General features: G+C 42.0%; 1 protein-coding gene across 1 annotated transcript; it reads left to right on the top strand.

The window, feature by feature from the left end:
* Window positions 1-146: 146 nt before the first annotated feature.
* Window positions 147-23,137, top strand: LMNB1 (lamin B1; the record flags this gene model as incomplete). The annotated part of the gene is made up of 11 exons (XM_084278421.1): window positions 147-499; window positions 6,327-6,483; window positions 7,101-7,226; window positions 7,977-8,147; window positions 9,501-9,626; window positions 11,311-11,531; window positions 12,951-13,176; window positions 18,519-18,623; window positions 19,046-19,165; window positions 20,882-20,983; window positions 22,250-23,137. The coding sequence occupies 11 exons, from the start codon at window positions 147-149 to the stop codon at window positions 22,289-22,291; spliced, it is 1,749 nt and encodes a 582-aa protein (XP_084134547.1). The 3' UTR covers window positions 22,292-23,137.
* Window positions 23,138-23,191: the final 54 nt, after the last annotated feature.

Genomic DNA, 23,191 nt, shown 5'->3' on the forward strand with positions numbered 1-23,191 from the left:
GGCGCTCCCCGCGTGTTGCGACAGGTGGCCGCCGCCTCGCTGCTCCCCGGCTGCCGCCTCGCTCACGCCGGCGTTACCGCCGCGGCGTTTTCCCCCCGGCCAGGTTTTTTCTTGTAGTCTCTGCTCGTCTCTGCCGCCGGGTCGCCATGGCGGGCGCCGCACCGCAGCGGAGGCGCGACCGAAGCTCGCAGGCCGCCGTGGCGTCGGCACCCGGACGCATCACCCGGTTGCAGGAGAAAGAGGAGCTGCGCGATCTGAACGGCCGCCTGGCCGCCTACATCGGTAACGTGCGGAACCTGGAGGTGGAGAGGAGCACCCTGCAGCAGAGGATCACCCAGCGGGAGGAGGTGTGTGGTCGCGAAGTCGAGGACCTGAAGGCGGTCTACGAGACCGAGCTAACCGACGCCCGCAGTTCGCTGGACAATATGGCTCAGGAACGATCCAGGCTGCAGATCGAGCTGGGCAATATCCGGACACAGCATGAGAAGCTGCAGGACAGGTGAGCGGGGGCGCGGGTGGCTGCAGGCGCGTACGCCCGGGGGGTGTGGGGGGCTGGGGCCGCCGTGGCGGCCGAACGTTCCCGCCCGCCGGGGAGGGCGGGAAGAGCACGGTGGCGGCCGCCTGGGCTTTGAACGAACGAGCTACAGGCAGCGCTGCCCTGCTCCGTCCCGGCGGGAAGCGGCGGGCAGGCCGGCCCCGCGGCGGGCTTGACCCGGGCCGCTAGAGCGCCGCAGCGCCTGCCGGCTTTCGGTTGCACCCTTGTGGAAGGCAGTGGTCGGCCTCCGGTTGCTAAAGGGCGACCCCTGTCTGCCCATCGTTCCGGAGGGCGAGCCCTCCGTTTGAAGGGGTGTTGGCAGCACTCTAGAAATTTAGTCCGAGTTCACCCTTCATCGCCCCTCCCTCCCCCGTCCCCGACAGACAGGTGACTCTGTCCGTAACGCTTCAGCCCCTTCGGGCTGAAAAATGCAGGGTGATGGCTGTTTGTGGTAGTGGCTGTTGCAGACCGAGGGATTTCTAACTGTCTGTCGTGGTTTCACCCTGGCTGAGAGCCGAGATCCACGCAGCTGCCTGCTCCTTAAAGGAAAAGAGTAGGGGGGGGGGAGGTGGGGGGGTGGGGGGGGAGAGGCAAGGGAAGGGAAAAGGTAGGGGCAAATAACCCCAAAACCAAGAAACTAAAAGGCCCGTGGGTTGGGATAAGGATAGTTTACTAAAATACTGGAAAGATATAATCTAACAATGCTAACAGGACTCTAGAGCAAAAATATATGAAGCTGTTGATACACAATGCAGTTTCTCACCAAACCCACAACTCAGCCCGTGCCACCCAGAGCCGTCCCAGAACCCGACCGTCCCCCAACAACTGTGCGTCCCGGAGCCGCCCTCGGCCTTCCTCCTATCAGCCCCCCCGATATCCTGGGCAGGAGGTAACTGGCGTGGAATACTCTCTTTGGTCAGTTGGGTCACCTGTCCTGGCTTTGCCCCTCCTTTCTCATGAAGAGCTGAGAAAGTCCTTGACTGTCTGACAGCAATTAACAACATCAGGGTGTTATCAGCACTGCTTTCATTTTAACTCCCAAACACAGCATTCAATCCACTGCTACAGATGAAGTTAACTCCATCCTGACTGAAACCAGGACACTGTCCTTCCTGAAAGATCTGAACTTCATAGTAAGAAAGTACACCAGTAGACAGTAAGTGGGGTTTATATATAAAAAGAGCTATAATTTCTGTTCATCTTGCTGTATGTTCAGATGTTACAAAAAGTAGATTAGTGATTACATAGCCTCAAGATTGCAAGCTTTATGGCACAGTACCAAGATCTCCACTCTAGCAATGAACTGATTTGTCCTGCTAGATTTTGGCTCTTACAAAAAAATTGAGCAGAGTTGTTGATTCAGTTGTTCAATTTGGTTTTTCAGTTAAATGTGCTCTACACACTGATTTTTCATGATGAAAAAGGTACTTGTGTGAACCAGCATAATGCTGTTTTCATGTGTCTGCAGACAGCTTCAATTTCTCATGGACTCCTAACCAAACTAAGAGCTTCTAATTTGTGAGTCTGGTTGTTCTTGTGGTTAATTCTTGGCGCCACATGAAGGTCCTGCATCAAATAGATTATCGATAGGGAAAGCAAGGTGTAGTTGCAGATAGGGACTTGAAAGTCAAACCAGGAATTTCCATCTGTTAGTGACATAATGGAGGAAGAAACTCTACTGAGAAGTTGACAGGAGAGTCTTAAATTGAAGATTGGGCTTAAGATAAATTCTGTAGTAGATTACTTTTGTGACTGTGATTTGGGCACTTAATAAGGTGAACATGGAGGCTCTTTGTATTGGCATTTGCATTTTTCTGTGATGTGATACTTATAAAAAAAGCCTGATGAATGCCAAGGGCTGTGGCAGAATTGTTCTTGTGCTGCAGCTGTTACCACCTAGGAAGAGTGAAGTCTTACTGCTTGATAGTGTATCAATACCCATCTCAAACAGATCATCTTCATACACAGGGGGTATAGGTTATAGGTCAGGATAAGAATACCTGAATAATTTAGTAAAACAAATACTTAATGGTATTTAAGGCTTTTAGATTCTACATAAACTTGTATGTGGTTATTTGTTGTTGTTTGGTGGCAGACCAGACATGTATGCAGTTTCTTAAACTGTCTTTGACTATTTTTAAAATGGCTATCTTGGGGTTATATATATTTGTAATTAAATTTATGAAGTCTTGTGAAGAGCAAAGGTGTCTTTATCTGATCTGGAGAACGCTCCCAGATGACTTCTTTCATAAAGCTGTTAAATCATAAAACCTGACAGAAAGGTGCTCTTAAAACACTGCATAGGTGTGCATGGGCTTCTGGTAGTTGATCACTAGCTGTCATAAAGATCTCAGTTTGCAAGGTATGGTAAGAATGCGTGTTCCCTTAGCAGAATTTTCCTTGCCCTCACAGAAAGCTACAGTTGCTGTCTAAGGGTGGGTCAAGTTAACCAGATAGGAACTGCTACAGTTAACAGCCCTATGGAAGAAACAGGGGACCTTCCATCATGTTTGATGCTATTGTTACATTCTTGCAGACTTAACTGTATCTTGCCCTTTTGTGGTGATTTAGCCCGGGCTGGAGGCCAGATGCTGGCCAAAGACGATCGATCACTCCCCTATTCAGTTGGACAGGAGGCAAAAGACAGGGAGACATCATCCTGTAATCAACGACATGGGCATTTTTTACTCTGCTTTACAGGTTAAGTTTTGTAAGTTTGGTGAGCAAATTAACCTGCTTAGAAATCTATGCCTCAGCTAGGCTGGATTTGGTGTAAGAAGTTACCTTGTGTACTGGTCAGCTGGGCAGATGTGCTCTGCAGCTATTGGGGTGAGTGGCACTGTGAAATGCTAATTGCTGTCATGTTGCATGAGTGGTTGGAGAGAGCTAGGGAAAAGGGATTGCATTATTTTGTTGTGGTGTTTGGTGACACTGTTCTAGAATATATGTTGCCGTACCTCCGTTAATGGAGACCTGTGCTGGTAATACTACGTAGGAGTGAGATGGAGTTTTTTTACACTCTAAAGTGTCTGTGTGAGTTAGATGTTGTGGGTGAGCCTTCCCTGAAGTACAGCAAAAATGAATGGGAACTGGCTCTTTTCTGGACAACTTCTAGTTCTAAACTGTCTTAAAATAAACTATAATTCCGTGGACAAGAAGATCTACACATTTTGGAGTCAAAACAAGCTGCTGCTTTGAAGAAGATTCAAGCCAGCAATTACTGCTTTGCTACTATTTTTCTTTGAGTCCAGCTACTTGAAGTACAGCTCTGGCTAATTTTCAAACACTATACCAAAAGGCAAGGTTCTCCTTTATTTGTTATTTTGAGATGTAACTTTGACTTTCTGTGGAGGAAGAAGCTAGCTATTTTTCAGAGGTTGAAATTCTTCCTGGCCAACATTAGGAGGTGTAAGGGTGAAGTATGTTGAGTACATTTGTTCTCAATTTAGAGACTTCTCTGATCTTGTTTCATTTCTTTCCCATATTCCTTTAGGGCTGGGATGAACCTGCTGAGTTGCTGAGACTGCAGCTGGCTTTCAGCATTTAAAGCGCTGAACTCTAGTTTCTGTTTTCCTTCTGAGAATTATACTCAAGTGAGCTGTCTCATACTCAAGACGACTCATAAAGAGGGCAAATCATATGAGGAACGGCTGAGGGACCTGGGGCTATTTAGCTTGGAGAAGAGGAGGCTGAGGGGAGACCTTATCACCACCTACAACTACCTAAAGGGAGGTTGTAGAGAGGTGGGTGATGGTCTCTTCAGCCAGGTGACAGGTGATAGGATAAGGGGAAATGGCACAAAGCTGTTCCAGGGCAGGTTCAGATTCGATGTTAGAAAAAAATTGCTTACTGAAAGAGTTGTTGGGGCCTGGAACAGGCTGCCCAGGGAGGTGATGGAGTCACCTTCCCTGGATGTGTTTAAAAAAAGGGTAGATGAGGTATTTAGTGATATGGTTTATCTTAGGATGGGAATGGTTGGACTTGATGATCTTACAGGTCTTTTCTAACCTTGTGATTCTGTGATAACACTAACAACTAACAGTGCTTAATTTTAATCCCTCACCCACCTGTGACTTCAGTGCCATTAAATTATAGGATGGCCTTACAGCCAATCTTGTTGCAAAACAACAAGAAAGGTAGTTTTGGTTGATGTAACTGGTAAAAATTTAGTAGAACAGGCAGTATACTGGGTTTTAATAATGTTGTTAGTCTCTGTTACATGTCTGTTTCTCTTCTGCCCCAATTGCAAGAGCTTTCTTCTTGGCTGTCTACCAATTTGTAATTGATAGAGGCTTTTGCATAAAAAACCCCTGAACAAACCTCAAGAAAGTAACTTTAAGGTATGTTGGGAGTCCTGCTTTAGAGTCACAGATAATTTGAGGCCTTGTCTGTGTGACTGTAGTTTCAGGAACCAACTTGAAAGGCTTGGTTTCAGCATGAAGTCTTGTGAGACAACCTGTGTAAAACAGTTTCTCCATGTTTTGAACAAAGCTTTCCCTTCAGCAGTGAAGAAATGGCAAATGCCAGATGTGGGCCTTATGTTTACCAGTAGGTTATGGAGAAACTTTTACTATAGATTTATCACAGCAAGACACTTTCCTTGCCATCTTCTCTGCCCTACAGCTTGCTGTCATGCTAAAACTACAGGCCTGGGTGGGAGGGGAAGGACAGTACAGAGGTCTCCAGTGAATAGTGCAGATAGCTCTAAGTAGGAGTCTACATGGCCAAAACCTAAATTTTGTACTTTGAGCTTTGACCCAACTGCTCTTAACCATTTGATCTAAGTGGTGGTATGCAAAATGTCATGGAGGGGCTGGGTAATGCTGAGCAGCAGGGGAAAAAAAAAAAAAAAGAGTATAGAAGAGGGTTTGTATGTCACAGACTTTTCTTTTCTGGTGTACCACTTCGCTGTGTGTGGTGTTAAGAGGAGCTTGATTACTGTAATGCTGAGTCTGTTAAATAAAGCTTTCCATTTGAACTACTATTTTTCTATTTGACTGCCTTGCCTTTATATGCTGTTTTAGGAAATAAACCCCTAGAAACAAGCACAACTCCTGCATGTGTAGACACAGAAGCTAATTAGAGTGGTAATTTGAAAACACGGTCTTTCCATAAAGATGCCCACACCTCTGCACCAGTGTGATTTCAGTAATGGCCCAGATTGTGGTGTAGATAGCTGCCGTTCCTCAGATCTATGAAACTTTGCTATTACATATGATTAGAAGGGTGCTGCAAAACAGCTTGTGCTACAGCTTGTGCTCATGAAGGACTGGCTTACCGATAGTGAATGTCAGTTTTCACCGAGAAGTTGGTCCGTTAATTGGAAGTAAACCCTTTGCAGCCCATGCAGTACATCTGCACAAGTTCCTGCATGGATAAAAGGCAGTGAAGATAACTTTTCTGCACTAGGAGCCTTCTGATGGAAGAATTTAGTTCCTATTAAGATTCTGGTGAAGGTAGAGTATTTCTACAGTGGCTAGATAAAGAGAAAACAAAGGTGTCTTCAATAAACACATTTCCCTTTCCATGTATGCTTATTAGACTTGTTTGGCACTCTTGAGTTTCACCCTATATTTATGTTTCTACAGCCCAATGAAAATACTAAACTATTATTATATCAAATAAGAAAGCAGAACTAAGGAGTTGGTTTAAATTGACTAAATTAAGCCAACAGTGTTTTTGTTGTGTGTTCCTCAGGCTTAAGTTTCAGATTACACCTTGTTTTATTAGTCAGCAGTCAACCTTGGGGGCACTTTGAGACATTTTTACCACTTTCTCTGATTTATTCTAGGTACGCAAAAGCACAATGTGATCTTAGAGGAGCCCAAGGCAGGATTCAGGAATTTGAAGCAGCCCTCAATTCTAAAGAAGCTGCACTTGCTACATCGCATAGTGTTAGGAGGACCCTGGAAGGAGAAATTGAGGGTTTAAGAGACCAAGTTGGACAGGTGGGAAGAAATATTTAACCATCAGATTTGTGTTACTGAATGAGGTGGCTTTGTATATAAAACACTTCCATAATAAGAGCTGTCATTTGGTAAAATACAACTTTGTAGCCAAAAAATGGGTACAAACTTGTCATCTAGTCACAGCTAAAACAGTCAACATTGAAAGCATGAGTGAGTAGTTATCTGTGTCCAATACTGAAACCAAATAGTACATGAATGGTGGAAGTGTGCTTTTAAAACTGCAGACTTGGAAATTGCAAGGGATGGTACTTATGTTGAAAACTATGACAAGTCTTGTGATTTGTTATCTTAAGCAATGTCACCTTGAGGGTGGGTTGAGGAGACCAGGAAACTGGTATTTGTCATGTAGAAAAACTTTGTAAGTTTTGTAAGGAAAATTGGTAACTTGCCTTTAAATGCTATTTACCAGTGTGAAAAATCTAGAACTGACTTGTGCATGCAATTGCAAATGGTGGGGGGAACATGGATGATGTAAATATTTTGATTTCCTCATCAAATTCAACCATAACATACAGTTAGTTGTACTTTTAGGTGACTGAGGTTGTGTTACATGACTGCTGTTACATAACTGTTGTATTGATTTTTTTTTCTTGAAGCTTGAAGCGTCTTTGGCTGCTACAAAGAAACAGCTTGCAAAAGAAGCCTTGAAAAAAGTGGATCTTGAAAACCGTTACCTGACTCTCACTGAGGATTTGGAATTCCGTAAAAAAATGTATGAGGAGGTAAGTGCTTTCATCTCAAGAATTCACACTTTTAAAAGAAAGAAGACAACTTGCCACTCTAGAACACTAAAATAACTAGGGTGGGAGAGACCTCATGAGGTTCTCTGAACTTGAACTTAGAGCGGGGTTTACCTCTGTTCTAGTTAGGAGATTTCTAATTTGTCATAGAGCTGTTTCTTGCTACCTTCCCCTGACATGTGTAGCACTTCGGGTTTTCCAGGAGGAACACTGGACCATTATCAAATGTTCCAAACTGTACTGTCTTGTTCTGTGTGAACACTTCTTTGGTAGCAGTATATTCGTCTTTGTTCATGTTGGAATCTGCTTTTTTTCAGATACAACAAGCAAGCATACAAATAGATGGGGAAAATGCTATTAAGTGAAAGCAACTGTTTAATTTTGTAGTACTTCTGTTCTGTGCAAACATAAAAGATAACTTAAAAAGGGCATGTGTTGCTAAAACTTAATCATACTGAGGTGCAGCTTTTGAAGATGCAGGTACAACTCTCAGAAGGAAATGTGACTTTACATGCTGATGGTATCCTAGTTCTTATTTCAATGACTGGCTATTGCACTATGTGCAGATCGGACTGAGGAAATGGCCCTGTGTTTCTTCTGAGTTTCAGTGACAAACTAATACTGATCCACAAGGCTAGCTAAAATTTGCATTGCTGTCCATGACATGGATAGTCTTCTGAAACTTGTTTTATCTCACTTACTGAATGTTACTTTCTTTTCTGTTTTTCTTAGCAACTTGATGAAGCCAAAAAGAAGCTTGAAGAGCTCACAGCTCAAGCTGGTTCTGGGTGTCTGGCTGAATATCGACGTAAAATGGGAGTAGTACTTCGTGAAATAAGACAACAGCGTGATGCAGAAATAAAGCTGTACAGAGAAGAGCTTGAAAAAAATTACGGTACCAAAGTGAGCACATCTTTTCATACAATTGTCTGATGTATTTTATTTGCATTTCAGAAGATTTTATTGTGGAACTTGGTTTAAAACTGCCATGTTCTTGAATGTGAATTTGTTTTGGGGTTTTACCTTGTAAGTAGATTTGGGCTTTAGGAAGTAAAATACAAAAATAGGAAGCATTTTGTGAAAGTGAACAGTGCAGGAGAACATAATAAGTACTGGTATTACTATGGAAATGAACAAGGAGAGCTTGTGTTATAATATCAGTTGTAATGTCTTTAGGATCAAGTGCCCCATGTTTTGTATAAAATTTATTTCATAGTAGGACTTGCTGGACAGACAGCATCCCGAGTCCTCTGACCCTATATGAAACATGTAGGAGTTCTACCATGCCCAATAATTCCTGCTTTTCACTCTTATAGAGGAAGTGTCTCAAGCTGAAATCAGTTATTTCATAAGTTCCTTCCTCCACTGTGATTCAGCGTTTGTCAGGGATCCTGATGTCGTACTGAACCTGGGTTTTGTGGCTGTACTTACTGCAGCCAGTATTTTTAAAGACAAGTTACAGCACACAAATAGATACAAATTGATTAGCACAGCTTTCAGTCTTTCAATCTTTACAGATTTCACAGTGTGCTTATCTTCAGGATTTCAATGTAAATCAGAAAAACTATTCAGGGTCTAGCCAAAATATGGTTTAACACTCTTCTAGTAAAGAAATCCTTTTGTAATTGAGGCTTGCTTGTTCCCTCTCTTCAGGTACACTGTTTCTGTTTGGGGTTTTTTTACTTATTTCAAAAGGTTTTTTAGGTTCTATTTCATCTGCAACTACAAACTCAGTAATAAGTCTGTGGTGCTGATCAAGTGGATGTGGAAATGTTGAGCAGAAATTATGTAGCCAGTTGAAAATTTGAGATTGAAATTGCGATTGAATGAAGCAGTAGTGACTCCTGGCACTGGTCCTGTAATACGAAGGCACATGACCAGTTTGCTTATGTTGTCAGTAAGTTTACATGTTTGTAGAGAATTGATAATTTGTTTAGCTTCTACTTAATTACTGTGGCACTGTTTTTGATTATGCTTAAATATACAAAGTAAAACATTGGACAACATGAAAACTAAAAGTAGCCCAATTTCAGCAGTGTTTAAAAGGGAAATTGCCAAGTTTTTAATCCTAGAATAAATATTCAGAGGATTGGGATTTCAGGTATCCAGCATTGTAGGTGAGCTACCATTTTTAACTCCTTAAAGAGATGTTTCATGTGTTAGTTGTGGAGAAAAACCTCTGTGACTTAGTTATGTGTGGTTTTCAGGGACTCATTTTTCTTTTAATAAAACTTACTTTGAAACTGTCTACTGCAGCTTGAGCATGCTAAACTGTCCTGTGAGATGAGTAGCTCTGCAGCTAACTTAATGAGAGAACAACTGAATGAAAGTCGCAAACGAATTGATAGTATGTCTTCCTATCTTGACCGCCTTCAGAAAGAGGTAACAAGCTGTCTGTGATTTGAGTCCTGCTAATTACAATTACTGATTTTATATCTCTATATAAAAAGGACCTTCTTTCCTTTAACTCTTAAGTGTTCGATGTCATTACTTGAAATTGTCTCTGTCTCCTTTCAAAACGTATAAAGCTGGAATATGCTGTCTCTGTTTAGAGTCTCTCTTCATCCTACATCCAACTTGCATCTAGAACAAAGAAACAGCAGCCTTACCAGGATTAGGATGAAGTATTTGATATATTTTCTTGGTCTCATAACTCATGTCTTCATAGAGCAGGGTCTTAAGCAGAAACGTACTTACATCAAACAGTGTGATGTAACATCGTAGAGCATATGGGTTGAAATTGAAATTTATGACAAGCCATGTGATCAAAACTAACCTACTTGATAAAAGTGGAGAATTGTGTGTGCTGCAGTGGAAAATCTAGAGTGAAAACAAGAAATAGGGGTTGGTTCTGAAGTGGGATGTGGGATTTTGTAATGTTGAAAATGCAAGAGAATTTTTGAAAAATATAAAATATCAGAAAGGATCAAAGCTAAATATTATGATTCCTTCTGAATAGTGTTTCTTCTCTGCTGTAGACTCTCGCAGGACTTATTCAGTATGTTTCAAATTAAGAATATAAATGCGTGGGACATTATTTTGTAATATTGAAAATAATTTGGCAAATACTAGTATGAGTTTTCCCAGTTTTCCTGTTACATAGACAAATCAGGCTCTGGAGATGATTAGGTGATGTAGTGAATGTGCATGAGGTTACACAAGAATTGGTTTGAATGTTTTACCTACTTAGATCTTATTTCTGCCTTTAGTTAACCACTGTCTGTCTTCTGGTGTTCGAGTTAATTGCCTGTGTCCTGTTATTTACTTGAGACTGATAGCTAGGCTCCAAGAACTTGCTTCTGAATTTGCAGAGGTGTATATTAACTTTAGGGCTATCAAAAAGGATGTCTGCAAGCTTGACTGTATTGTCTACTAAATAACACCCTGTTATGTGAATTTTTTTTTTTGTAGTTCCAGTGATGTCAGCCAGAGTTCTGTTTTCCATTTGCTAGCACTAATTCTAGCTTTCTTCTCTTGGAAGAATACAAATAACTGACACTGAATTACCAACACAGAGTTCTGTAGTAGTTTCTATTGGGATCTTCTATGTGATACTCAGCTCCTATTAAATTCCTTATCTGTCTCCTAACATTGACAGCCAGTTCCACTGGTTCCCTGCATCAACCTTTTATACTGCCTGTTTTTTCATTTTCTCTGGATTATGATAGTTAAGTAGATTGTCTGCATAGCAAATGTGGTGACATAGCCAGACAAGGTGATTGTAGGGCATTGGTTCCTGTGTCTGTTCTTCAATTTAAAAAAATCTCAGGACTCGTATTTTTTTTCCTGACTGAATAAATTCTGGTTTAATAACGTCTTCAAATATCAGAAGATGGAGCAGGTAGATGTGTCTCAAAGTGTATTGTGGGTTTTAATGGAACATAAGGTGTTATGTTTGTAGTAGATAAGGTGGAGAACAGGAAATTGTATATGAGAGTTTGAATTCAGAAAGGGATGGGCTGTGGGGTGATTACTGTCTTGAATTTGCTGTTTCATGAAGAGCAGAGTGCATGGAGGATTGGGTGAGCTTTCCTTTGCACTGCTGATAATTTTCAATGCATTATAGTGTAGAGAATGGAGAGAGAAAGTGCGAGAACTTGAAGACAGCTTGGTCAAGGAGAGGGAAAGCTTTTGCAGAATTGCATGTGAGAGAGAGAAGGAAATGAAAGAGATGAAAGAGAAGATGGAGGAGAAAATGCATAAATATGAACAACTTCTGGATGTTAAACTGACACTTGACACGGAAATCGGTGCATACCAGAAACTGCTGGAAGTAGAAGAGAAGAGGTAAGAAAGAATATAGCAACAAATGCTGGTATCTGTGTGCTCCCCAAACTTTTCTCATTGTGTTATAAGGCAGTTCTTAACTGGGAATGTATCCATTGGTGTTTTACCATACTTTCCAAGGCACTCTGGTTTCCCCCGTCCTGCCTGACAGACTCCATGAGACCAAGCTCCTAAGAGTGTCAGACCGATAGCTCTCAAGGGAACAAATGCCGATCTTCTGTTAAGATTCAGCACTGAAGATGTAATGAATTGACGTTTATAGTTCTTTAGTGTACATAGTTAACATTGTTTTTCAGTGTTGGGGGGGGGTTAACCCAGCAGGCAGCTGAAACAACCACACAGCCAATCACTTGCTTCCCCTAGCCATGGGATGAGGGAGAGAACTGAAAACTGAAAAGGACAAAAAAAACCCCACCAAACAAAACCTTGTGGATTGAGATAAAGACAGTTTAATGGGACAAAACAAGTGATGAACAGCACAATTTCTCACAATCTGGAATCAATGCTCTATGAGCTGACCTGCATCTCAAACCACCCTGTTGTATAGGGAACATAACATCATATGGTATGGAATATCCCTTTGATTAGTTTGGATCATCTGTCCTGGCTGCATCCCCTCCCAGATTCTTGGGCACCCTCTACCTTCTCTGTGGTAGGCCAGTATGAGAAGCTGAGAAGCCCTTCACTGCAACAACCAAAACCACCAGTGTGTTATCAACATGATTCTCGTCTTAATCCAAACCCCACAGCACTAAACCAGCTGCTGGAAAGAAAACTATCCCCACCAAAACAAGGACAGAGTTAATGATGGTGTTTTTAGCCAGATTTTATTTTAATTATCAAATGTAGTAAAGTAAGACCTGTTATAATTGCCCAGTTTATCAGCAACTCTAATTTTCCACATCTGACCAGAGTTGAGCAATACAGAGAATTTTTGCCTAAAAAGTCACAGTTGTCACTTCAAGTAGTTTGATACTTAATTGTTTTCTGAATTATATCCTGCTATTCCAGGCTGATCCCTCATGTGTAGGGATGAAACAACAAAAGCTATTGTGCCACTGGGTTTTTGCAAAAATTTCCTACACTGGCTTAAGTCTCCCAAGTTTTTTCTCTATTCTTGTTCTGCCCACCCAGCAATGCTTTCTTTAACAAATGCAAAGATATCTTTATGATCTTAATGTAGTAGTGTGTTATTCTGTGCTCTAAAAGCATTAATCATACGTTGGACAACATTTTTTTCAGTTCTACAAGAAATACCTAAGGCTTCATTTTTTCAGTGTAACATACTTTGTTTACTATATTCCTCTACCTCTTTACTTCCTAATTCGATGGAGAGAGGAGAGGAAGGAAGCTTAAAAGAAATAGAAAAAATAAACCAAAGTGTTGATATATGCATATTTCTTCATTTGCTCAATATAGGTTGAAACTTGCTCCAGGAACATCTTCCCAAGGGGAAGTTTCACGGGCTTCACTGAACCGTAGAGCCCCTGCAACCAGAGGGAAAAGGAAGAGGACAGGTGTGCAGCAGCCTGGAGCTAGGAGAAGTGTTAGCATTTCTCATTTAGCTTCGGCCACTGGAAATGTCTCTATTGAGGAGATAGATGTTGATGGAAAATTTATCCGCTTGAAGAACAACTCTAACCAGGTTTGAAAATGCACACATCATGACTTTACAGTGGGCTGATGAGAGAAATGGGGGAAGAGGCATCCTTGGCACCCTTCCTGCCCTTAAGGTTTCACATTAACCCAGGGGGACTAAAGCTTGCTCTATAAGAGATGTCACTAAGACTATCGTGTCACAAAACAAGCTTTCATACAGTATTTTGGATTAGTGTTGACTTCCTCCTAATGATTCTTAATGCTTTTCATAGCAATTGTTTTATTGCTAGCTTCCCTGCTGCCCACGACTGTGAAATCACTGAGTTCTGCCTTGCAAAATGATCTGCCTGTAAAGCTTTACAGATAATATTGTCACTGATAAACAGTGTGGACATTAGGCTGTTTTAGAAGCCTTTTAAGAACTTTTGCTTAAAAAGTCCCGAAAGAAATACGTACTGTTGCAAAATAGATGTCTAAATCTAACTAACTGTGTCCCTTGTACTTGCATAGAGCTGCTCTAAGTCAGTTTCCTTCTTGGCTGCATCCCCAGTTTGTAAGATCCCTCAATTCCAATGACAAACCCACCTTTATTGTGGCTATTCTAGGTTCTTCCATTCTATTAATAGGTTGGAGTTTGTATTGGGGGAACACACAACCTATTTATCAAAGGTTACTTCATTTGAGTAATAATCGAAACTTTTCCTTATCTTACCCTCAGAATGATGCTGTTATTGATACATTTTCCCCACCTCTCTTTCCCTCACTGTGACACTACTTGTAATTTTGGCTTAAGGTAAAAGTCCTATGCCATATGCAGTTCTGTGAGTTATCACAGGAAGAGTTGAAGACTGGGGACTACAATGTCATAAAGCCTTTTTCTGGTAGAAAAAAGAATTGAACATTCTCATCTCACTAGGACACCAGAATGATAAGACCTAATTTCTTGCAGCTTTGATTTCAGAGAAGGTCTAAGTGAATCTTGTCTTCTCTGCTGTCTGTGCCTCAGTGGTGTGTAGAAGCATGGTGTGGTTTCACCCTGACTGGAGGCAGATGCCCACCAAAGTTGATCTATCATTCCTCTTTTTCTCCCCTGTCCAGCTGAAATATGTATTGAGAGGCTTAGGAGTCAAGATAAGGACTGGGAGAGATCATTCTGCAATTAGTCACAGGCAAAACAGACTCAGCATGGAATTAAAAACCAATTATTACACTGCACACACAATGAAACCAGAGTTGGATAATGAAAAGTACAACCAAATCTTAAAACACTTCCCCCCAACCCTGCCTTATTCTCAGAGTCAACTTTATTCACAATCTTTCTCTGTTCCAGTGTGGGGTTCCACCCATGGGAGACAGTCCTGCATGAACTTCTCCAACACAAGTCCTCTCCCACAGGCCTTCAGCTCCTCACCAGCTGCCCGAGTGTGGGTCCCTTCTATGGGGTGCAGTCTCTCAGGCCCAGACTGCTCCAAGCTGGTCTTACACAGCAAGTGTGCTCTGGTATGGGCTAGTGTCTGTACAGGTGCAGGTCTTGCCAGGAGCTTATTCCAGTGCAGGGCACAGCATTTTCTATATGTCTCCAGCTGCTCCAGTGTGGGGGTCCTCCACAGCCTGCAGGTGGGATCTCTGTTCCCCATCATCTCCCATGGGCTGCAGGAGAACAGCCTGATCCACCATGGTCTTTTCCCCAGGCTGCAGGGGAATGCCTCTTCCAGTGCCTAGAGTGCCTCCTTCCCCCTGCCTTCTTTACTGACCTTGGTGTCTGCAAAGTTTCTTAAATCTTCTCACTCCCTTCTCTGGCAGCAAAACATGGACACTCAAGAGCTTTGTTGGGTTTGGTTTTTTTTCTTCCCTCTTTGATATGTTAGGGCAGAGACAGTGTAACTGTTGCTGTTGGGCTTAGCCTTGCTCAGTGGTGGGTCTGTCCTTGAGCCCAGCTGATACTTACTCTTGTTGGGCCTAGGGAAGCTTCTAGCTGCTGCTTGGAGAAGCAGCCCCTCTTCCTCCACCAGAACCTTGCCGTACAAAACCACAGCAGTGTTAACTGCATTCTTTGTTTATTGACAGGCTTTATCTGATGTAATCAAGTAATTTAACCTTCATTAAGGTAGCTCATTGATGTTTTTAATTGGTCTGGTTCCATGTGTCTGTCACCTCTAATCAAGGCTTCTCCAGGTTGTGATATCTGGGGATTTGGCTGAGAGTCCTTGCTTCATTTACTGAATGCAGGAAACCCTGTTTAGCCAGCAAAGAGTTTAGATGACTAAATTCAGACAAAGAATGCTTTTAGCGAGTCAGGACCTGCCACTTTTTCTGGTTTTGAGATTTTTCAAGCTTAGGGCACTTCTGTCACCTGCATTTGTGTTACCCCATGGGTTTCCCCCCACCACTCATTTTAGTACAGATTTCACAGAATCACAAGGTTGGAGAAGACCTTTATGATCATCAAGTCCAACCATTCCCATCCTAAGCTAAACCATATCCCTAAGTACCTGATCCTTTTTTTTGAACCATCCAGGGATGGTGATTCAACCACCTCCCTGGGCAGCCTGTTCCAGGCTCTGACAATTCTCTTTCCTTTTTCCCTTTACCCAGCAACATAAATACGTTGCCACTAAGTGTATAAAAGAGCATGTAGACACTTAAATTCATACATTGATTTGAATTCCTTCGTTAGTTTGAAGTGAGGCTGTGTTCCTGGTGAAGTAACGTAAAGGTCCACGAGGTCTGCACCAACTTTTTCACAGTGAGGGTGACAGAGCCCTGGGACAGGCTGCCCAGGGAGGTGGTGGAGTCTCCTTCTCTGGAGATGTTCAAGACCCATCTGGACGCCGCCCTGCGCAATATGAGCTGGGGAGCTGCTTTGGCAGGGGGGTTGGACCCGATGATCTCTTCAGGCCTCTTCCAACCCCTACAATTGTGTGATTCTGTAGCTTTAAGTGAATGACATGTGGAAGCTACCTTCTGAAGGGCTGTAGAGAGTTGGGGTGGTCTTTTTTTTTTAATCTTTGGCTGAGGATTATTTCTAGCACACAGAATGAGTTTTGCTAATCTCTTCTCACAGTTCTACAGCTTCTTAAAGGTACTGAATCTGTGGGCTGGTTGTGGACAAGGGGCAAGGAGTCAGTCATGGTTTCTATCTTGAGAACCTGTTGCAAATAATTCTTTCTGTTCATATTAAATAGTCCACTTGCTCAGTCATTTTTCTTTACCCCACCCACCTCGGGGTGCGAGAAGTGCTGGCTCTATGCCCATAACAGAATATAGGCAAAGGCAGCCATAAGGAACATTGGAACAGCTTTCCAGGTCACTGCATGGGTTTCATTCTCAGCAGCTGTAGGCAAGTGTGACACTGCTCCCTGCAGGAAAGCTGCAGCGTTGCACAGAAATACAGGAGTTACTCTGGTTTGCGCATAGAAAAGCCAATCAATTTCCCCACAGACCAGAGCTCACAGCAAAGTCAGGACCAGAAATCAGGAGTCCTGTCTCTTCATTTCACACTGTCTTTTAAGTGGAGTAACACTTTAGTGAAATATATAAGTTTCCTAACATCGAATCTGAACCTGCCCTGGCACAGCTTTGTGCCACTTCCCCTTGTCCTATCCCCTGTCACCTGGTTGAAGAGACCATCGCCCACCTCTCTACCCTTCGGGTAGTTGTAGGTGGTGATAAGGTCTCCCCTCAGCCTCCTCTTCTCCAGGCTGGACATCCCCAGCTCCCTCAGCTGTTCCTCAAAGGATTCGCTCTCCAGCCCCTTCCCCAGCCTGGTTGTCCTTCTCCGGACTTGCTCCAGGACCTCAGTGTCTGTTTTATGGTGAGAAGCCCAGAACTGGACACAGCACTCGAGGTGCAGCCTCACCAATGCCGAGTACAGGGGCACAATCACCTCCCCAGACCTACTGGCCACACTGTTTTTGATACAAGCCAGGATGCCATTGACATTCCTGGCCTCCTGGGCACACTGCTGGCTCATATTCAGCCTGCAGTCAGCCAACACCCTCAGGTCCTTCTCTGCCGGAAAGCTCTCCAGCCAGTCTCCCCCAAGTCTGTAGTGCTGCATGGGGTTGTTATGTCCCATGTGCAGCACTCTGCACTTGGCCTTGTTAAACTTCATCCCATTGGTCTCAGCCCATGGGTCCAGTCTGTTCAGCTCCCTCTGAAGAGCCTCCCTACCCTCAGGCAGATCAACACTTCCTCCCAGCTTAGTGTCATCTGCAGACTTACTGAGGGAGCATTCAATCCCTTCATTGAGGTCACTGATAAAGATGTTGAATAAGACTGGACCCAGGACTGAGCCCTGGGGGACGCCACTCATGACCGGCCTCCAGCTGGATTTGGTTCCATTCACCACCACCCTTTGGGCCCGGCCATCCAGCCAGTTTTTAACCCAGTTGAGGGTCCATCTGTCCAGGCCAGTGGCAGCCAGTTTCTCAATCAGAATGCTGTGAGAAACTGTGTCAAAGGCTTTACTGAAGTCCAGGTAGACCACATCCACAGCCTTCCCCTTGTCCATTAAGTGAGTATTGGTTGCTTTGTGGAAGGACCACTAGTTGTGTTAGGTGTAGCTATGGATGGTTCCTGGTTATAGCACCTTGCCAGCGATTTAAACTTGGTTAATTGTCTGTAGTGCAGTATAATAAGCTGTACTTGAGGAATTCTCACAATTGTTTGACAGTTTTAATACAGAGATAGATAAAAATCCTACTTAAGTTTTTTTTAATGTTTTGTTGCGATGACCAGCTGAATGTTAGCATCCATTAAGGTAAATAAGGTTGTGTATTTTAGATGATCTTACCTGTCTGTTTTAAGACATCAGTGGCAGCTGTTTAATGATTAAAACCCTTGGTGGGAGAGTTTAAAGATCGATTCTTGTCTAGAAATAATAATTCTGTAATAATGATTTCTGTATGCTTTTCTACTGGAGTTGCTAGTGCACTTCAAGTAGTTGATATATTTTTTCAATTTTTTGTGTATGTCTTGCAAAAGAGTATGTAGTGGGAGGTGTGCATATATAAAAACACTTCAAGGTGACAGGAATATGTTGTTTTCTAAGAAGCCTGCTGCTTGTTCTGTGCTTCAAAAGATGTATTATGTATTTCAATGGGGATGTTAATACTTATGTATTTTTCTGGACCGAGATATAACAAAACTGATGCAAATTACAGACATTAGTTACTATAACATCAGGACTGAAAACCAGGATGTATTAAGCTTTAACTTGAAATAAGAGGTGAGATTAACCTAACATGACTGTTGCATGCTGAAGTTCAATTGATGGTAAATCTTTTTAATGAAAACTTTATGGCCTTGTGGGCCTATATGTAAAACATGCAACATGAGTAACAAAATGAGTTCTGATGGAAATTTTTTCCCCCTCTGCTTTATTAGGATGAACCTATGGGAGGTTGGGAGATGATCCAAACCGTGGGAGGCAATTCTGCCAGTTACAAATTTGCTCGAAGATACAATCTAAAGGCAGGCCAAACTGTTATCGTAAGTTGACCAACTTCAGCTGTTCAGTTGAAATGGGCCTTAGTGTAACGTGTGTGTTTGTGCCAGTAAGGTGCAAGGTTCTTGGTTTTGTCCATTCTGTGTACGTGTTGAGAAAATCACCTATATCTGTCTTGAGGTATTAGTTGTATCGGTTGCTGGGAGGATGTTGAACAGATGCATTTTCAGAAAATTTACTTTCTTAATTTCTTTGACTGGAAGCAGGTACGCTTCCAATTTTTGATGCAGACTTTTGAATATGTAGGGTTATTTTATTGTAAAATTGGAAGTATTTAGCCAGGTACTGATATTTTCTTAACTGGAAGACATTTCACTGGTGTCATTTAAATGGCATACATTAATTCAGTAACAAGTACATTTGTAGGACTAGCAAATAGTGCATGTGTGTGTCTGTCTTTCAACAGATCTGGGTTGCAAATGCTGGAGTAACTGCTAACCCTCCCACTGACCTTGTCTGGAAGAACCAGAATTCTTGGGGCCCTGATAAAGATGTGAGAATTACACTGAAAAATTCTCAGGGAGAGGTAAACTGCTTCAGATGTGTTTAAACTTGTCCTTTTGTGGTACCATCCACTGTAAAAAGGCAGGTAAAACCACTGTCAGAGACATAAGCACATAGATGCAGGGGACTGTTAAGTGAAGCTTTTCTCTCTTTGTTTTCTAACCAAGCATATTATACCCCTATCTGTCTAAATGGCAATTCATTTAAGTGTGTGAAATTTTTTTCTCCTATATTGAATGCTGTTAGTAGAAGGATGAATTGTTCAGGCACTGCCCCCATGTCAGGAATTGGGCCATGCCTTAGGGTGTGTTTTGAAAAGAAATAGATTCAGTACACACTTCAGTTATTTGTCTCTTAAATTGCTTTAAAACTGTGGTTATGAGGGGTGGAGGATGTAGAGTCATTAAGGTTGGAGAGGACCTCCAGGATCATCTAGTCCAACCATCCCTCTACCACCTATATGACTTACTAAACCATGTCCCTAAGTACCTCATCCAACCTTTCCTACAACAGCCTGAGGGATGGTGACTCCACCAGCCTGGGCACACGTTCCAGTGCCCAACCACTCTTTCTGAGAAGAAATTTCTCCTCGTTTCTAACCTGAACCTCCCCTGGCACAACTTGCAGCCATTCCCTCTTCTACTTATCTGTGAGAAGAGGCTGACCCCCATCTCACCACAGCCTCCTTTTAGGTAGTTATAGAGAGCGAGGTCTCCCTTGAGCCTTCTCCAGACTAAACAGTCCCAGTTCCCTTAGCTGCTCCTCATAAGACTTGTGTTCCAGTCCCTTCACCAGCCTGGTTGCCCTTCTCTGGACGTGTTGCATGTCTGTCTTGTAGTGAGGGGCACAAAGCTAAACACAGTATTTGCTGTGACAGAGAGAAGGGACACAGCTTGATGCAAGCAGAAGTCCATTTATTGTATAAAATCATTCCTTTAAATATTATCAGAAGATGGTGTGCTTTAAACAGATTGGTCCTTTCGTACAAACACTGCTCGCGGGGCTGCATCTGGTGGCTCAGCAGACTACCTGTCACTCCAGCTTCTTTATCTAATCATGCTAATACAACTTCTAACACCTCCCCGACAGCAGGCATACCTTAACAAAAGCAGCAGCCTGCCTCAGCAAGGGGCCGGCAACATTGTTGCCACCTATTGTTTAGTTTTCCCCATGGTTTATGCCTAAAGGCTCCATCGTTCTCTATTAACCTAGCAGTGCTCGAGGCCCTGCCCCCCAAGCCCCATGCCACAAGTATTTGAGGTGCAGCCTCGCCAGAGCTGAGCACAGGGGCATGATCACCTCCCTGGTCTTGCTGGCTACGCTTTTGCTTTTCCTGATACAAGCCAGGATGGCATTGGCCTTCTTGGCCAGCTGGGCACACTGCTGGCTGGCAGTTACAGTGAAACTGATTTTTCAGTGAGGAATTGATTCTAGCTAGGGTAAGGGTTAAAACTTTGGTTAGGACAATCGCTGTGATATCTTGCAATGATAAGAAAATATTTTAATATAGAAAAAAAATTGGAATAACATAGTTAGTATTGTGTTAGAGTTCTCATAAAGATACTTAAAACTAAGGCATTACAAATGCTATTTGAGCCCACCAGTACATGAAAAGTATACAGACTAAATCAGTGCAAGTAGCTTTCCCAACGGCTGGAACTCCCATTTCTCAGAATCTAAGCAGGTTAGCACCAGATCTTTAGAGGAGTCAAGCTTAAAAAAAAACCCTGTGTTGCAGGAGGTTGCTCGGAGGAGCACTGTCTTTAGAACAACTATACATGAAGAGGAAGAGATGGAAGAAGCTGAAGCTGAGGAGGAAGAAGACCTTAACCGTCAGCAGGTAGCATGTTTTGGTTTAGGTTAACAAGGTTATGCATGTTGAAATGTAGGTCTTGACGTTTTTGAGAAACAGCTGTTTTGGTGTGAGTGTTCTTTTTGTTTAATCTTGTAATTTAATGGAAGCATGAAGCTGTGTTACTAAAACCAGTGTCACACTGATGCAGAGAAGTGTCTTTTTTTAAAAAAAAGGTTTTAAAGCTTCAAGACTTGGGGATTGTTTTAACTCTCCCTAGTAAGATTTCCCCCAGGACAATTGTTTACGGTAACTTTGACTTGAGGTAAATTTAGATATACCTGCTTATGTGTTACAAATTTAAATCTCTCATTTCTCTGATAGATCTTTAAAAGCACTATCAGAGAAAATACCTCTTTTATGCTGAAGAATGCAGTCCTGAAGGCAGTGTAAAAGTGTGAACTTGAAGTGGAAATAATGTATTGAAATATAAAGGAAAATACTGAGTTAAAACACGCTTGGTTCTTTACATTCTGCATTTTACCTATTCCCTTACTGGTTTGACCAGTTTCTCTAAAAAAAAAAAAGGGAAACATAACAAGCATGACTTCCTGTAATGCAGTGTTCAAGTTGGCTACTTTTCCTAAACTTTGCTTTGTGTCAGTTAGTAATATATGTCAAAGCCAGTTAGAAAAGATAATAATAGAACAGTGATTAAGTGTACATATGTACACAGACCAAAAAATGGAGCATCAGCTGTGTTGGAAATGGTATTTTTTGAGAGCCACGGTTTGTGGCCTACAACTGAATCATAGCTCTGTGGAATTTAATATAGAGTCAGGTTTTTATCACAATTATGTGAAAGTCCTGAACTGCATCCAGCTGTTCTTGTGGTTTCTGGGGTTGTGTAATGAGCTCAAGTGTGTGTCTCAGTAGCTTTAATTACAAAATTGTTGCAGGGAAATCAGATTTCTTGAGACAAAAACTCCTAAGGCACTTGTGTGTGCTCCCTTCAGTAGTCACTTTCTGAATAAGCTCAGTGATGTTTTCTGATGTGAGATTCAAATAGAATAAATATTGAGGTTGTGTTTTTCTGGTACTTGTACTCCATTAATTACCTCTCATAGGAAAAGGTATCTAGCATTCTTTACTTAGAGGATATAGCACATTATACAGGTTTGCATACTGACTCTTGGCTTGGACCATGCCAGGCTAATAACTTTATATATAAAAATGTACAGTATATTATTTTGAGTTGCTAAATTGTTTACTTTTACTGGATTTTTTTTAAGATGACTCTTCTATTCATAACAGGCAGTCCCGGGGACCTCTCAAGGACATTGTATGGTCATGTAAACTACCAGTCAACCAGACTTATCAAAGGATGGTGATCGTTGCCTACGGAACAGCCTTCTCACAAGCACAGTGTATTTCTGTATTATCTGTATGTGAATTTTTGACTTGCAAGTCTGATGGCCTTAATTTCCTTTTCCACTGAAAAGGAAGTTTTGTAAAAGGAGAATCTGTAACTTTCTTGCAAGATATGGGGTGCTGACACTGCATACCGCACTGTTGGGAAAAATATGTGCCAGTCTTTATTGTAACTTCGCTGGAACAGAAATATTCCAGTGTATTGGGGATCGATTTTTCTAGACTAGCCAGTTGCTGTTGACATCTTTATATTCAGGTGTTTTGGGAAAGGGCAATGCATTTTTGATACTGTGAACTTTTATACTGGAGACTTATTCTTACAATGCAGTCAACACTATAAAACTTTTTTACAGAAAAGAATGGCTTTGTTAAAATATACAACCAACAAAAACAAATGGGAAAAAAATATTAAAAAAAGGATGCGGCCCAGCTGATTAAGTGAACAGAGGATTAAGTAAAACTTCATATTGGTCCTCCTTCCTTAATTAGGTTTCTTATTCCAGAGGAGGATTTGTGTGAAATGCTAGTTTTGGTGTAAGATAGTCTAACCAGCTTAGATTTTGCTACATGTTTTTTTTAACATCTAGAAAGCTGTTTTGAGATATGGATTGCCCTTCTTGTTTAAAATTTTTGGGAACAAACACCAGTCTCTGAGGTCTAGTCTATGTGTGATTGGAAAGCAATTGTAACTCTGTCGGTGTGCAAAGTTTTTGTCTTATGAATAAATCCATGTTTGACAATACTTTGAATAAAATACCGAAGATGCTATGAAGTAAAGCATTTGGAATGTGTTTCTTCCTAAAATTGAGCTAAAGGTTGAATGAG

The sequence above is a fragment of the Gallinula chloropus genome, assembly GCF_964237585.1.
Source record: "Gallinula chloropus genome assembly, chromosome: Z".
In the NCBI taxonomy this organism is placed as follows: Eukaryota; Metazoa; Chordata; class Aves; order Gruiformes; family Rallidae; genus Gallinula; species Gallinula chloropus.